The sequence below is a fragment of the Sus scrofa genome, chromosome 12 (assembly GCF_054392235.1).
Source record: "Sus scrofa isolate SSC_HxYL_T2T_F1_AM1 chromosome 12, Sscrofa_HxYL_maternal_Yorkshire_Landrace_v2.0, whole genome shotgun sequence".
NCBI lineage: Eukaryota > Metazoa > Chordata > Mammalia > Artiodactyla > Suidae > Sus > Sus scrofa.
In genome coordinates this window covers 13613135-13631014 of record NC_139394.1, presented here as the reverse complement: position 1 = coordinate 13631014, position 17880 = coordinate 13613135, and the positions used below count along the sequence as shown (strand labels likewise).

Below are 17880 nucleotides of genomic sequence, written 5' to 3'. Positions count from 1 at the left end.
CCAGATCCTTACAACAGTCTCCTAACTGGTCTCTGCTGTTTTCCACTGCTCTTGTCTCTCTCCCAGTCGTAGTGTGTGGAAGCAGCTTGTAGTGGTTTGTGAGAGCCAATCATGTGCCTGTCTTCCCAAGTTCATGCTCAGTTACATCATGTTGGTAGCTTGAAATTGGCCATGGTAGTAGGTTTTATACTACAGAAACCAGCAAACACTACAGATCAGGTCATCCCCTCTGCCCCTAAAGCTGGTTTTTCAACATTTACCAGCACATCACTGTCCAACCTTCTCCCTCCCTCCAAAACTATGTATTCTGTCCAAAGAAACAGAGGGGTCCTTTACCAGTGTAAGTCGTGTCACACGACATGTGCCTGGTTACAATTCTCTGATAGCTTTCCATTAAAATCGGAGTAAATCCAAAGTCTTTTTTAAATTTTAATGATTTTTATTGTTTACATTATAGCTGGTTCACAGTGTTCTGTCAATTTTCTGCTGTACAGCAAAGTGACCCAGTCGCATATGCATATACACATTCTTTTTCTCACATTATCCTCCGTCATGCTCCATCACAAGTGACTGGATGTAGTTCCCAGTGCTATACAGCAGGATCTAATTGCTTATCCATTCCAAAGGCAGTAGTTTGCATCTATGTTAACCTCAGATTTCCAGTCCATCCCACTTCCTCTCCTTCCTGCCCGGCAACCACAAGTCTGTTCTCCAAGTTCATAGGTTTCTTTTCTGCAGAAAGGTTCATTTGTGCTTTATATTCAAAGTCTTTATGAAAGCTTGCAAGCCGTGAGATTTGCCTCTGTGCCGGACCATAGTAGATACCCAGTAGATCTTTGTGATATGGGTGGATTAGAGATAGGGAGGTGGGTGGATGGCTGGATGAATTATCTCTGGACCACCCTAGTTATCTGTTGCATGAGGCTCATTAATATTTTTCTTTTGCAATTAATGGAAGAGTTCCTCTTTCTTAAGATTTTCTGATTGTCCAAAATGTAAATTTACTTTTATATTTCCAGAACTTTAGGTAGAGGTCTATTTAAATATAGGTATAATGATGTATTCTAGGAGTTCCCGTCATGGTGCAGTGGTTAACGAATCCGACTAGGAACCATGAGGTTGCGGGTTCCATCCCTGCCCTTGCTCAGTGGGTTAATGATCCGGTGTTGCTGTGAGCTGTGATGTAGGTTGCAGACGCGGCTCGGATCCCGAGTTGCTGTGGCTCTGGCGTAGGCTGGTGTCTACGGCTCCGACTGGACCCCTAGCCTGGGAATCTCCATATGCCACGAGAGCGGCCCAAGAAATAGTAAAAAGACAAAAAAAAAAAAAAAAAAAAAAAAAAAAAGAATGTATTCTAATGTGAAATGCAATTACTTTTAAATTGCTTTTGTAAGTATGCCATTCACTATTTTCTTATTAGCATAGATAATGAAAATATAAGTTAAGTTTATTTTTGTAAGAATAGTCTAGAAAAAAAGTCCCAAATGGGAATGTTTTGAATTAAAAAAACCCTATTCTTATGAAGCTCTTTGTGTGTCCTTCTGTTGTAAGATTAATCTGAATGCTTAAGAATAATTAGATATTTATCTTATTATAATGTATATACTTTCTGCTTGATTCTTTTTTTGGTAGAAGTCAAAGCTATATGTTAAATTCTAATCCAGTAGAGTGTTAATGTTTATCAGATTTGTTAATTTCCAGATATTGTAGTCTTAAAATCATAATGTCAATATTTGGTAATCAGATAATGGTAAGATGTTTATAAATAGGCAATATTATCTTCTTTTATAGGGTATATTTCAGAAATCGCTGGGTAAAGACTGTCCACCCAGTCGTGCATCAGTACTGTTTGATCTCAAGCGCACATTCCACCTTTCAGATGCCACAGAAAGAAGATATTCTTAAACACCGAGTGGTTGTTGTTACATTGAATACTTCTCAGTACCTCTGTCAGTTGGATCTTGAACCTGGTATGCTGACCCAAGACACAGATAGGGTATCTGAATGCATAGGGCTCCTGCATTCAGTTTAGACCAGGGGTGGCCTATGGGCCATATCTGGTCTACTGTCTGCTTTTATCAATAAAGTTTTATCGGATGGAACACTATCATGCCCATTTATTTACCTATATTTTCTATAGATGCTTTTGTGCCATGGCAGCTGACTGAGTAGTTGCAACAGAGATTGTATGGCCAAAAAACCTAAAATAAATATTGTTCACCCTTCCCACACACACAAAATTGTCAACCCCTAGTTTAGACAGTCTAGTGATTGCTGTTCTGTTTGTTTTCTGGTTGATCAGATGGTATTTACTTACTATTGATCATGTGAAAAATTCATGTTTGGACACTATAAGTATTTTTTTTTTTTTACAATTTTCTCATGTTTAAAAATAGTTTTGCATTAATATAGTGTAGAGACAACAATTATGACAGGTTTTTTAAATGACATACTATTATGATTTTTATATTTAAGTTCAGGAACTATGTAAAATCAAACGAATACACCAAGTACAGCCTATAGGGTGACAAGAAGTTCTGATAATATGGCAGAATTTAACCATCAAACTGTGGTATCACTTTAAGTTAGTTGCTTTGGAAGAACATTCACTTATTACTGCTGTATTATAATTGTTACATTGCTTAGCATTTTTTTGCTCTTTCCTTTTGGAATTGCTTTCAGAGTCAGTGACAAATTCTTTTAAATCCCTGGAACGCAGAGCCAGTTCTTTTCACCTTGCATTGCTGGCACTTGGCCCAGGGTATAGACACCTGGAGGCCCTTGATAAACCTCTCTTTATGTTAAATGAATGAACGGTGGCCAAACTTCCTTTTTTGAGCATAGATTTGATTTTAGAAAAAGCTTCAAAATCTGAGACATGTGTGATGAATAAGGTAGGTGATCAAACCTAGCCATTGGGGTTAAAAAAAAAAAAGGAAAGTGAGACGTGCCTCTCATGTAATGAGACTTGTGTGTGCAGCTCATGGCTAGCTGATGAGGGCAGTTACAAAAGCAGAGTTTCAAAAATGTTTTGAACAATGACTGCATCATTGGAATGAGTTACATTTTTTTCTCAACTGACTTTGAATGGAACAGCATTATTTGAAATTAAATTTTGGTACATTTATTTTAAATTAGTCTTACTACTTTATGATTATACTCTATACATAAATTATACACCCAAATCTCATAAACAGTATATTTTTGTGAGGGTGAGTTAAAGAATGGCCTTGAAGAGCAAGAGTCAGTGTAGACGAATTCTTATTAGAAGTCAGCTATCTGCTTTGTTCTGGACATTGTTTATACTTTATGTAATTCTCATATCAACTCTGTGGAGTGTTAATTTACAGGTAGGACAACCAAAGCTCAGGATAAATCAGTTTGACTAATTCAAGTTACTTTTACTAGCTTATACAGTAGTACAATAGTTTCATGATTTATTCAGTTCATGATTCAAGCCTAGCTCTATTTAATTAAAATGTTACCTAATGAAAACAGATTTTCTTTCACTAGTCTTGTGTTTTCCAATTTGATCCTACGTTTATAGTCATCTTCCTTAATTAGTCTTGTAAGACAAAAACCACAAATTCTTCTCAACAGGGAGAAAAATACACATGCCCAAATCATGCTTGGGCTGCTATCATTAAATAGACAACATTTACTGATACCTCTGTTATCCTTGGGCCAACTCACAGGAGGCTAATTAATCCAGAGAGTTTTATAACTTGTCCTTCTGTTGAGAAGCCACTGTGTTCTTTGCTGTGCGAATGAAAAGAGGCCCCCTTTGCTCTACGGCAGTGACTTGGCAGTAGTGGACGTTTACTTCTTCACATTGAGGCAGCGAGGAGATTTTTGCTTCTTTCCCCTCTTTTAGGGGCAAAGATGTTTTTCCTCCGTTCTGTACAAAGATTCTTTATGCCTACTGTGTAGGTGTTTGTCTCTGGAGGGTATTTGCTGATGTCCATTTTTGATATTTGTGGTGTCATTTTTTTTTTTTTTTTGCAGACCGGTGCTGTTTTTTCAGCCAGGATAGGGTCTTAGACTAAAAAATTAGGTATAATCTGTCTATGCGCACACACACACACACAAACACACTTATAGACAGACACACACACACAAAAGAAACCTAGACAATTAAAATGGTGAATTTGCTAATGGATAACCTTCGTTTTTGGTCAAAGTTGGATTATAGCTTTCTCTTTATATTAGATTTTGGGTAGGATTTTCTTTATTTTAATGCCTAGTATGTATGCTTTGGCTAAAGTTACTTATAAACTACCATTGTTTTATTCTTGGTGTTTTTAGCAAATAGATAGTGAAAGGACTTTGAGCCTGTCACTGTTTTGTTGTCAGCTTTTCTTTCTTTGTGGTGAAAAACTACTGTCTTTTTTATATGTACTGATTTTAACTATTAGTCTCATGGCCCTTAGCACCAGATGCCATTTCCATATCTATTATTGAGTGAAATAGTTATTTCTTTCAACTTCTGTGTTTTGAGTAGACTATTTTCTAATTTAAGGATTGGCATTAAAAGTACTCACAGCTCTTAAATTAGCACACTAAACTCTTTCCTTAACAGAAAAGAAAAAATACTGCTTGCTCCTCCCTCTATCACTGTTATAATACATTGTACTATGTTTATACTGTACTTTGTAGGGTTTTTTACACACATTCTGTTAGATGAGGCTGCCCAGGCCATGGAGTGTGAAACCATTATGCCTCTAGCATTAGCAACTAAAAACACTCGGATTGTCCTGGCTGGTGACCACATGCAGGTAGGTGCCCTCTGAGTCATCCTGTTGAAAGAAACTGATATTTGATATTTACTATTTTGTTTTCTAAAACGTCCTATGAAATTGTACCATGTATCCCATTTAAGTTCTTTAAATATTTCTGTACTAATAGTGAAAAATGGTATTTCTTTTTTTTTTTTTTTTTTGGCTTTTTGGGGCTGCACTTGCAGCACATGGAGGTTCCCAGGCTAGGGTCCAATTGAAGCTGTAGCCGCCGGCCTACCCCACAGCCACAGCTACACAGGATCCGAGCTGGCCTACACCGCAGCTCATGGCAACGCTGGATCCTTAACTCACTGAGCAAGGCCAGGGATCGAACCTGCGTCCTCACGGTTGCCAGTCAGATTCATTAACCACTGAGCCTCGGTGGGAACTCCAAATGTTGGTATTTCTGAAGGAAAATTGCTATCCCACCACTTTTGTTCCTTCTTTGGTAGAGGATGGAGTGAATGAGTTCATCGGTGTTAAGATTTTCATGTGTCTTAATTTGAAGTTCAGTTCTCTATAGTATCAATATTTTATTTTTACTTTTCTTTACCAAATTTAAATTATCCTTCTTATGATTCCCCAGTTCCTCTCCTCAACATTTGTTTTTCCAAAGGGTTCCTTTTTTACTATTATAGGAAAAAAGCACTTAATTAAAAATAATAGTCAAAATCTCAAAGAGCATGTCTGATCTTAATACCTAGAAAGAGAATTGCAGTTTTTCTATTAAACTATCAATTTTACAAAGTTGCAATTTGAGGTTCTTTCTCTTTTGTCACAGTTAAGATTGCACCTATATGATAGTTGCAGCTGTAGCTATCCAAATACCCAGGAAAGAGTTGAATATAAAGGAACAAATTTTGTTTTTATTTCTTTGCCAGAAGTAGTTTAATTTTGTTCTTTGTGTCAAGTTATAATCAGAATGGTTCCTTATACTTTAAGAGATAAATATGGCTTTTTTGCTGTTTATTGAAAAACTTTTTAAGTCATAGGCTGTATATCCTGCCAGCTTACCATTTTATTTTATTATTTATTTGTTTATTTAAGTTTTTTTTAGGGCCACACTGGTGGCTTTTGTAAGTTGCCAGGCTAGGGGTCAAATTGGAGCTGCAGCTGCCAGCCTATATGCCACAGCCACAGCAATGCCAGATCTGAGTGGAAACTACTACCTACACCGCAGCCCACGGCAACACTGGATCCTTAACCCACTGGGTAGGCACAGGGATTGAACCCGTGTCCTCATGGATACTAGTCATGTTCATTACCACTGAGCCACAGTGGGAACTCCAAGCTTACTATTTTAAATAATTGATTAATTTTAGTGAAATAGTTGATTGACTTCCTCAATGATGCAGTGGATTGCATCCACAAAATTACTGATAGTGATTTATTATGTTGGAGGAGCCCTTTATTAACTTATGTGTAGAAACTCTAGGTTAGTTTAATATACTGAAATGAAAAGTTAGAATACAGCCTATTCTTTATAGTAGTAAAATTGTTCTTATAAAATATTTTTGACTTCTTCTAGCATTTAGCATGTTGAGGTTTAGTGCATCAGAAATTATAGCATGGTGGATTTTTTTTGTAAGTATGTTAAAAAAAAATACTGTTTGTATATCTAGTTAAATTTTCTCTGTATGTTTATCTGTTACAGCTCAGTCCTTTTGTTTACAGCGAGTTTGCCAGGGAGAGAAACCTTCATGTTTCATTACTTGATCGACTCTATGAGCATTACCCTGCCGAGTTTCCTTGTAGGATCCTCCTGTGTGAGAACTACCGCTCGCATGAAGCTATCATCAAGTAGGTGTGAAGAGCCCCCTCTGTCACACTTCCTGTGGTCTGGTGGGAGGGAACTGAAAACTGTTCCCAGGGACAGGTTATTTCCAGCAGAGTTATACGGTGTCCCTAGTGTTGCAAATTATGTTTAATTTTATGTCTGTAAAGAACACTTCAAAGTCAGAGCTGTAATTTTTCACAATAGGGCAGTTCTAGAAACGAAAACTTTAGGTTCTACTAGCGATAACATTTTTCTGCGACTAAATATATAGTATATGTCATATGTATGTAAAACTACGTGATGTAATAGAAACATTGAGAAACTACATAATGGTCTGTGTATATGTGTCTGGCTATGTTATACGAGGAAGCTGTTTCATAAGAAGAGAAGCATGGAAGGGAGGAAAGAAGGAAAACCATGAAATTCAGTACTAATGTTCTTTTAAGGGTTTTATTAAATGTGGCATGCCTCTGTAAACGTAAAAAGAGCCTAAGTGAGAATTCACTGAGTGGCCACAAACAACATGCCCTTGGAGCTGGCATCTAGACCAAGAAACAGAATGTTGCCAGCCCTCTGGAAAGCTTTGCAGTCACTACCACCACCAAAAACTGAAGATTTTTAGAAGTTTAGTATAATTTAATAATACTGATTATGGCAGCCATGTGAAAATCTTTTTTAGGTTTCTCTCTCTCTCTCTCTTTTTTTTTTTTTTTTTGTCTTTTTAGGGCTGCACCGGCAGCATATGCAGATTCCTAGGCTAGGGGTTGAATCAGAGCTGTAGTTGCTTGCCACAGCAACATGGGATCCAAGCCGTGTCTGCGACCATCACTGCAGCTCACGGCAATGCCGGATCCTTAATCCACTGAGCAAGGTCAGGGATCGAACCTGCATCCTTATAATAGATACTGGTCAGATTCATTTCCGCTGAGCCACGATGGGAACTCCTATTTTTAGGTTTTTCTGAAAGCGATAGGGTAGATATAAAAATAAATTTAGATTTAACTATGGCTTTTATCAGTATCTCAAAATGTGATTCCTCTTTTATATTGCCAGTCATTTGCTGCAGTCAGTGATGAATCAAGTACTACATAATATCTTCATTAGTAAAGAGTGTTCATTTTACAGTTGAAGACTCCAATGTCCTTCATTTGTGTGTGTTGTTTCAGTGTCTGTAGATCTTTGTGTTTTCATGCGTAAGTATATGATCCACATGAGTAAAAATGTGCATTTAAAAATTTTTAGTGTAGAAAACATATTAGTTAGCAAATTTCCTCATAGTGCAAGATTCTCATCTAGTATTGAACTGTCGTCATTTCTTCCTTTTCTTTCTATATTCTGGCTTCATGCCTTCCTCAGATCAATCCATTTTAGCAGTGACATACTCGGAGTTTTTATTGCTGTGGTTAATTTTGGAGACGATCTTGGAGTCATAGGTATTAGATGTTTGGATTAAAATTAATCATGGGCATAAAGCAACATTAGAGTTGACAGGTAATTTTTTTTCTTATGGGTAAAATTAATTTTGATGATAGATTACTCTGTATTTATTATTTTGGTCTTTTTCTGCAGTTACACCTCTGAACTCTTCTATGAGGGCAAACTGATGGCCAGTGGAAAGCAGCCAGCACACAAGGATTTCTACCCCCTCACTTTCTTTACAGCACGGGGGGAAGATGTACAGGAAAAAAATAGCACAGCTTTTTATAATAATGCAGAGGTATCTTAGTTCTCTTTGTAAATTGTTAACATTTTTAGTCACATAGTCTGGTCTTGTTTAGCATTTATTTAAAATTTGGGGTGATGTTTTATTGTGTTGACTTCGCTTACATAAAAGTAGTATGAAACTATTTTTTCTTGTATAACGATTTGTTAAGATGTATCTCCTGTGGGAAACAAAAACTTAGGTTTACATTTTGTCTTATGCTAGAATATGTAACTTCGTTTAAAAAAAAAGCCGATGTGTTTTTTAAAATTGTTTATTATTGTCACCCATTTAAAATGGACTGTGATCCAATTTTATAGTGCATACTCAAATGAGGTCTCATTTAAAATGAGTAAGACTTGAATCCCAGAGTCCTGTGCTCCAGAGAGATCACACAGACCCAGATGGCGGTGTTGCTAACCCATCGTATACTGCAGCTTGTAAGAGTCTCTTACAGTTTCTAGGGTCAGAGAGAACGTGGGTAGTATGAGGGGTCAAAACCTGTGACGTCTTTAGGGGCCAGCAGACCAGAGACCCTGAGCTTAGGCTCTGGCTGTCCCAAGGGGTGTGGAGTTGAGGCAGCCCAGGGGAGGGGCGTGCAGGTAGGTGATTACGGGAATGGTTCTTGATCTGTCATCTCCATCTTCTTTTCCTCCCTTGAGTCCCATGCTTTACTCATTTTATTTACAAAGAAATGGCTTTTATTCTATAATAGTAATTCATCTTTCCTTTAAACAATTGATCAGAGACTGTAGTAAGAAGTCAGTACAAGAAAATCGACAGGACTCACTTGACAAAATCCTAGCTAAAAGCAAAGAAACCTGACGTTTTTGTTAGTTATGCCAATTAATTTTAGGAAAAAGTATACTTTTCTTTACATGTTTGAAATATTGACAAATAGCTCTAGAGTTTCCTTTATTACTTTTTGCATTCAGGTTGGAAACCGCTGGATGGAAAATCAGTTAAGAGGAAAAGGAAAATAAATATACTGTTTCACTGTCTCTTATAATTAACCACATAATTACCTTTAGTAGTATGCTTTGTGTCTCTGGTATCTCTTGCTTTGAGCCTGAAGAACTTCTTTTAGTGTTTCTTTCAGGGCAGGTTTGCTAGTAAGGAATTCTTTCAGTTGTTGTTTATCTGGGATTATCTTTATTTTGCCTTCAGTTTTGAAAAGTAGCTTTGCTGGGTATTAGATGATTATTTGAGTTATTTCTTTCAGCGCATTGAAATATGCTTTCCTACTGCTTTATTGCCTTCATTGTTTCTGATAAGAAGTCATCTATTAATCTTACTGGAATTCTTTGTAAGTGGTGAGTTGGTTTTTTTGTTGCTGTTTTCAAGATTTTATTTTTGTTTGTGACTTCCACCGTGTAGACTATGATGTGTCTGGATAAGAATCTCTTTGTGCTCATCTTCCTTGAAGTTCACTGAACTTCATGTGCCGATTAAAATTTTTCATCAAACTTGGAAGATTTTTAGCCATTACTTTTTTGAATTTTTTTCTGCTCCTTTCTGTCTCTTTTGGTTCTCTCATTATATATATGTATGTTGGTAAGCTTAATGGTGTTCCTTGTTTCTCTGAGGCTTTGTTCATTTTTTTCCCTCTGTTCTTCAGATATCATGATCTCTATTTTTGTGTATGTTGACTTGTTTTCTGCCAGCTTAAATCTTTGGTTGTGGTCCTCTAGTGAATTTTTCATTCCAGTTATTTTACTTTTCATGCCTGGGTCATTAATTACACCACAGCGTACCCCTCCTGAAGTTGGCCCTGTGGCAGGGGCAGAACTTATGGAGGACTTGCTGCGGGAGGACAAGTCGCTCACTCTTCACTGGCCGCCTCACCTTGTGGATGGAGCTCTGTGTGTGTTGGATATGTGTGTCCAATCCGTACTGCCATCCAGGGGCGACCATCCGCCTGCTGTACCCCCCAATGTGGATCTTCTGCAACCCAGAGCTGGGGCATCTGGGGTCTGCCGATGTTCATTGGCTTGCTGAATCTACTTAGAAGGGGTCTTCTGTCTCAGGGAGCTGGGGAGATGGCAACTGTCACTTGGCTGCCAAGCCCAGTGGATCAGCTCTCCCATAATCTGTCCTGCTCAGGAAAAGGAGACTGCGCTATCCTCCCACTGTTCCTCTTACAACTACCCAATTGCTGCTAGCTGCTCAGAGGCCTTCTGCAGCATGTTGCTGAGGGAAATGAGATCTCTGGTGTTCACCAGCTGCCCAAACCACCTGGAATAGCTCTTTCACCCCAGAGCGCTGGAGCAGATGGGAACTGTCCCGTGGCTGCTGAAACAGTCCTGTAAGACAGAGCTCTGGGGGAGTGGGTGCAGTCCCTAGCTTGAAGGCCCTGGCCTTCCACTCTTCTTACTGACTTTCTATAGATTTTGTTGGATAAATGTTTCTCAGTTTCTTGTAAGCTCTTTGATCAATCTCCAGAGATTTTGAATGCTTGTCTGCTAATTTTTGACCAGCTTAATAGATATCTGTCTGAGAGAGAGGTTTCCCCAAGCTCTTCATACCACCATTCCAAGCCTGTGTATTTCAACTCCAGTCTTATGCTGCCTGCCATGTAGTGTAGCAGAGGGAAGAAGTGCAGAAATAGCTATGTGTTGCTTAGTGGTAGGAATGGTGGGGGGAGGGCAACAGAAGTGTCTCCACAACCTTCATTTACCACCATATCTAACTAAATGGGTAGAGACAGCTTTCTCTTATTCTTTGTTGCAGGAAACTCAGACCCACCTTTCTTGTTCCTTATAGTGAGAGCATTATGTTTTCTGTCCACTTGGCTCATGAGACTCTTTGACCAGGCTGTAAATTTGTTTTACTTGCTATTAATATCATTATAACAGTAGGGTGACTATAGTCTATGCCTCTATCATTTGTTGAATTTGTATCTAGAAAGTGGGACCTGCATCCTAGCCAGTGATCCTTCTTAAAAATTGTCAAATTTTGGAATAGTCACTATTATAAATTTAAGTAGTTATTGCTAACAAATAGTAAATTAATAGTGTATTTAAGCTACATTAAAAATTTATCTCCTTCTTCTCTGCCCTTGCACTCTTGCCTGACCCTCTATTGAGCTTGCCTTATTAGATGTGTTTTTGAGCTAGGAATCTCTTTTCTAAATATTTAGTAATCTCTTAGCAAGCAGGGAACATGTTTTATTAATCATTTTATTCCCCTGCTGTGGCAAACATTGAAACTATAAGTAGGGGTCCAAAAAATTCAGATAGGTAACAGACTGTTACTTTATTGCAAGCGTAATGAAATGACTTGGGCAAACTCGTACCACTAAAAGGCAGGGAATTCTGAAAGTCTCTCTCTCCACTCCAAATTTGTCCTAATCCCAGCTGTGTTTTGATGCCAGCCATTGGCTGCTCTGTTTAGTTATATGAATGGGGGAGGGGGCAGTGGCAGACCTTGTACTGCCGCGCTGACCCTAGGCATCTTTTAGTGGCTTGGTTAGTTTCACTGGCCTGATCCAGAGAGGGTGAGCTGAGAAATATTGCGAATGTAGGGGACTTGCTTCCCTGTTCACTAGATGGGGTTGCCGTTTTAATGCACTTCTCTCTAAACAGGAACTTGAGTCTGTTCCCATTTAAGAATGGAGACTAGGTGTCTCCGACTTTCATGTTTTCACTGGGTGCATTATTGTAGATGTATATTCCTGGAAATGTAAATAAAACTTTTTGATTCTCCCTGTGTTCATATCAGCAAAGCATGATTCCTATTTAGAGGTATAAATTTGAAATGACATTTACTGAATTAGAATCCTTTGTAGAACTATCTCAGTTACCCTGTTCTTTTCTCCAAACATTCGTGTAGCTTTAATGTGTATATATGTACGTTTGTTTAAAGGTATTTGAAGTGGTGGAACGTGTGGAAGAGTTAAGACGGAAGTGGCCAGTAGCGTGGGGGAAGTTGGATGATGGCAGTATCGGTGTGGTGACTCCATATGCTGATCAAGTGTTCAGGATACGTGCCGAACTTCGAAAAAAGAGATTGTCTGATGTTAATGTAGAAAGGGTGCTAAATGTTCAAGGTAAGTGTCAATTGAAGTGAATTATGCTATGCGGATGCTTAAATCTAAAAGTGTATGCGCATTTGATTTTTAGTTTCCAAGATTTCTTTTCTGGATAAGCAGTTATGTGTTCATTTCATACCAAGTTCTTTAATGTCAAATTTGGCAACTAAAGGTCAAGTTCATTTACATGTTTATTAAATTTTTATATCCAAAAAAAGACATGAGCAAATGGACTTCTTCAGTAACTGTAACTGGGTAAATATCTGTGTGCTGTACTTCCAATCACAGTAGCACACCACACCTATTGTTATTATAATATATCCAGAACCAGTTTACTCATAAAGATTTTTAAAAATCTTGAACCTGTCAAACAAATTTTGTTTACATGTATTTTTAAAGGCTTGTTCTTTATCCACACTGTCTTAAGTGAACAGTTTCCAGCAATTCCTAAATTTTCATGTAATAAGTTGCCATAAAATTTGTCCATTGAAGTAAGTGAAAAGTAACACTACGATGCGGGTACCAGAAAAGCCCAGTATACAGTATAATCTTAGCTTTCCTGGGAATGCACAATAGTAAGAGTAATACACTTTCCAGATCATGAGGGAAAAAATAGCTCTACTATATACCATGTGTTCAGGTCACTCAGAATTTGGGTGTGCATTTTAGGAGTATTACTAGTAAACCAGGAAGCATCCAAGGAAGACCTAGCACAGGTGTGGTCTGGACACTGCCACATGGAGTCAGAAAGGGTTGAAAGAACTGGGATTGTTTGGTCTAGCAAAGAGAGGAAGAAGAATTGGCGTTAAAACTGTCTTCAGGTATGTGGAGGCTTGTCGTAGAATAAGGGAATAGATGTGCTACTCTAAGAAAGAGCATGGGGAAAAGTGTTGCACAAACTAGACTCTGTAGGATTCCTTGTGGAGTCAGCTGGGTCTACTTTGGTCAGTGAGAGGCTAGATGGCCCTGCTTCAGGGAGGGGTCCTTGTATTGAATGGCACCTTGGAATAGGTAATCACTGAGGGTTTTCCAGCAATAATATTAAGAATTTTCTATGGAAATTTACCATTTTAACCATTTTTATGTGTTCACAAAATGCCACAGTTTGTGGGCATGAAGTACATCCATACTGTTGTGTAACCATCACTAGTGTTTATCTCCAGAACTCTTTTCATCTTGTAAAGCTGAAATTCTCTCCCCATTAAACACTAACGCCTTATTCCGCCTCCCTCCTCCCCTCAGCCACTGGCAATCATCATTCTACTTTCTGTTTATGAATTTGATTATATACTTGAGACAAGTGGAATCACAGAGTATTGGTCCTTTTGTGACCGGCTTGTTTTCACTTAGGGTAATGTCTTCAAGGTTCATCCATGTTGTAGCAGGTGTCAGAATTCCTTCCTTTTTAAGACTGAGTAACCTCCCGTTGTATGTACAGACCACATTTTGTTTATCTGCTCATCTGTTGGTGGACACTTGGGTTGGTTCCGCCTTTTGGCTGTTGGTGAATAATGCTATTGTGAACATGGGTGTGCAAATATCTGTTTGAGTCCTGCTTTCAGTTCTTTTGGGTGTATATCCAGAAGTAGAATTGCTGTATGATATGTTAATTCTATGCGTAATTTTTTGAGGAACTGCCATATTATTTTCCAAAGCGTTTTACATGCGTTTCCATCTGCACTGTACAGGAGTTCCAGTTTCTTCACATCCTCATCAACCCCTGTGTTTTACAATAGCATTTGAGAAAATGAAATGCTTTTATTATATCAGTGGTTCAAAATAACAATCGTCTTTTTTTTTTAATAGGAAAGCAATTCAGAGTTTTGTTTCTTAGCACAGTACGTACAAGGCATACTTGTAAACATAAACAGACACCAATTAAAAAGAAAGAGCAACTGCTGGAAGATTCCACAGAGGACTTAGATTATGGTTTTTTGTCTAACTACAAGCTTCTCAATACTGCCATCACAAGAGCACAATCCCTGGTTGCTGTGGTGGGTGATCCCATTGCTCTGTGCTCTATTGGAAGATGCAGGTAACTATGTGTCGGTGTTTGGGACATTAAAGGGGAAAATGTAGAGTAATTTGCGTCCCTGTGCACGCATTTATTTGACCTCTTGGATAAGTTCAGTCTTACCTAATATCCAGTGGGAGCACAAAAATACATTGCTTTGAGTCTATTCATTATATACATAATTGCGTATTCATTCTGTTAGTCATCATTCTGCAGGTACTTCCTGAGGGCCTACTGTGTTCTAGGCACTCTTCTAGCCACTGAGGACACATCAGTGAACAAAGTAGACAGAAATCGCTGCCTTTGTGGGACATAACATTTTACTGGGGAGGAGAGGGGAAGTGACAGTAAAACAAAATGAAAACACTTTGTACTGCTTTACATGGCAAGTTCAATGGAAAAGAAATAGGACATTTATGGAGGGTTAGGAGTGATGGGTGGGGTGTGTGGGTGTGTGATTGCATGTGGTGTGGTCAGAGCAGGCCTCACGGAGAAGCTGACTTTGGAGGTAAGGGAATGAGCTGCACAGGTACTTGGGATAAAAGTCCTCCAGAAGGACAGAACAGCCAGCACAGGGGTCCCGACCAGTGCAGTATGTCCATGCATGATCTGATGGAGACTAAGTTTTATATCCGTACTTTCCTCTTTTTTCCCTTCATCATTGTTTCCTTTTAATTTTCTCTCAGGGCTTCTCAATGTAAACGGTTCCTTGTATCTGGCTAATCCAGAGGATCTGAAAACCAGGGAAGTTAAGAGGGGTGGTTACTTTCCTTTGGAAGCCTTGTTAGTATTCCTTAGATTGAGGTCATAAGGAACATTATTAAAGTATCAACATAAACAATTTCTCTTTGTACAGTTATGATTTATACTCGTTAATAGGAGTTTTAACTCTGTGAAGACAGAGGTGTAAGACTTGAGTTTGAAAAACTATGTTAACTCTAACAAAAGCATTGAATGGAATCTTTATGAGAAAGAAAGAAATATGCTAGGGATTATGTGAAATTTGATAAGTATTCTAATACCTGTCAAAGTTCAGAAAAATAGGAAGAGATGTGCATAGGCTCAAATAGGCCTCAGAGAATTCTTTCTTCTTGATACTTTAGAATTAAAGTGGACAAAGTTGTTAGGAAGTGGGCTTTTTAAACCAAATTTTCTTTTGTGGTATAGATACAGCAGCATTTTATTGTCTGTTTGAAAAAGATACTCATTGTATGGGAAGGGAGATAATTTGGGACTTTTAAGAATAAGCTAAATGTATTGGGTTGAAGACTCCAAAAGACGAGCATATACTTTATAGGGGAAACCCATTAACAAAGGAATCAAGTAAAACTGAATTTGTGGTTACAGTATGAAAAAATAACCTTTCATTTTTAAGAAAAAAAAATTGAATGGTCCATGATTTGTTTATATTTTGCTAAATAATTCTGTTGTAAAATATCTTTTTTCTTTTTCTTTTTACAGCTGCACTTGTGGTGTATGGAGGTTCCTGGGCCAAGGGTTGAATCAGAGCAGCAGCTGTGGCTTACGCCACGGCCGCAGCAACATTGGATCTGAGCCACATCTGCAACCTACACTGCATTTTGTGGTAATGCTGGATCCTTAACCCACTGAATGAGGTCAGGAATCAAACCTACATCCTCACAGAGACAATGTCAGGTCCGTAACCTGCTGAGCCACAATAGGAACTCCTAAAATATCTTTAATTTCATGTAAAAAAATAGATTTCCATTAGTTTTTATAGACACTGATGACAAAAAGCTGGGGAAGAAAATATATTAATTCTGAGATATAAATGAATACAACTTTAGTATGTTAATTTGGCTTCCTTCCTGAGAATTTTATTTTAGTTACTTTTCTATTCATTGAAAATGTATTTGGTTAGGAGTTCCCATCATGGCTCAGTGGTTAACGAATCCAGCTAGGAACCATGAGGTTGCGGGTTCAATCCCTGGCCCCACTCAGTGGGTTAAGGATCCAGCGTTGCCATGAGCTGTGGTATAGGTCACAGATGCGGCTCGGATCTCGAGTTGCTGTGGCTGTGGTGCAGGCCCGGCTGGCGGCTACAGCTCTGACTAGACCCCTAGTCTGGGAACCTTCATATGCCTCAAGTGCGGCCCTAGAAAAGGCAAAGGAAAAAAAAAAAAAAAAAAAAGAGAGAAAATGTATTTGGTTAGAATATTGCTGTGTATTTTACCTTTTTTGTTTATATTTATCAGCTGTGTATTTTACCTTTTTTGTTTATATTTATCATTTGCTAAGTGTGAGAACACATACAGTTTGATTATAATTTAATGGATTAAAACGTGTAAAATAAGAGGACATATTAAAAACAACTAGAGACTGCTGGGAGAATAAATAGGTATAACAGTAGTCTTAAGTGACATTACTTGTGGTCTCTTTTTAAATAACTCCAAACACTTACCAACATGAATATTTTTTTTAAAACCATTACCTCTTTCCATAGAGTCATATTATACTGTGAATTTCATGTGATCAGCATTTTTCACCCCTTCTCTGACATAAGTTGTTATTTTCTCAGAGCAAATAGGTGAATAATTCTTCCTGAGGCCTTGCTGTCAGAATTATCCAGGGCTAATTTTTAACTTGAAGCCAGGTCTACTGGTTGCTTATTTCTTATTACTCCGCTGGAGTGTGTCAAAGACTGCAAATTAATTTATTATCTAAGTAAGATATTTTCAGAGAGGTCAGTGTATTGTGTAGAGAGAGAAAATCGTGTGACCCATAGCTAAGTGGGAATGCCGATTATCTATGTTTAGACAACTTAATCAGCTCTAACCCAAGAGCTGGTAGTTGAGGCATATGGATATTTATGCTTTACTCTTTCCAGTTTCATTAGAAGTTAAATTAATCTCATAGTACAGGTAAACCTGGAGAACGTAATGTAATTCTTAGGCACAGTAACATTAAAGGAGTGAATTGCTTGTGGTTTGAGTCAGTCAGGATGTCTCCCTCCTACCTCATTTGACATTTATAAAAACCTCGTATGATATTTCCAAATATTCATCAAGTTTTCAAGGAATAATTACTGCGTATACTATACCAGTTTAGAAGGCAACCAGTTATAATAATCCTTTTTGTTGTAAATTATTTTAAACAGAATTTTTTATTAACCCTAAATGAATGTAGGGAACTTGCCCTTCTCCCACTTGCCAAACCAACAAATATTAATATATAGCCTGCTTTTTATGGACAACTTTCTCTATGCCCGGTGCTAGGTTAAGTGCTGTGCACACTCCCTCGTTCAGTCATCCCAATAACCCTGCAATGTTGGTATTTTATTTGGATCTTAAATGGGCAGCCTGATGCAGAGAGTTTAAATTACTGCCCAAGACCACATAGCTATTAAGTGGCTCACTCAAACAGATGTCAGATTGATTTTAAAACCCAAGCTCTTCCCAGGAAGTGATGCATATGCATGGGTAAGTCTGCACTGAATGGGGAGAGGCAAAGAGAGGAGGGGCAGACACTTCTTCAAACCAGTGTGTTTGGAGAAGGTCTTCCTCCAAACCGAATTCCTTCATTAGCACGTTCCATTTACCACGTGCGATATAAACATGT

At 38.1% G+C, this 17880-nt stretch overlaps 1 protein-coding gene across 18 annotated transcripts in view; it reads left to right on the top strand.

Annotated features, from left to right (window-relative positions):
- HELZ (helicase with zinc finger) overlaps window positions 1-17880 on the top strand; it is a 160410-nt gene that overhangs the window by 81445 nt on the left and 61085 nt on the right. For 16 of the 18 annotated variants that reach the window (XM_084983937.1, XM_084983936.1, XM_021066747.2 and 13 more), the window contains 6 exons: window positions 1792-1970; window positions 4657-4775; window positions 6433-6578; window positions 8125-8272; window positions 12122-12305; window positions 14094-14322. In XM_084983937.1, the coding sequence (XP_084840063.1) occupies window positions 1792-1970; window positions 4657-4775; window positions 6433-6578; window positions 8125-8272; window positions 12122-12305; window positions 14094-14322 (1005 nt within the window). Of the gene's footprint in view, window positions 1-1791; window positions 1971-4656; window positions 4776-6432; window positions 8047-8124; window positions 8273-12121; window positions 12306-14093; window positions 14323-17880 lie in introns of all 18 variants that reach the window. The other 2 variants (XM_084983945.1, XM_084983946.1) reach the window with 1 other exon arrangement.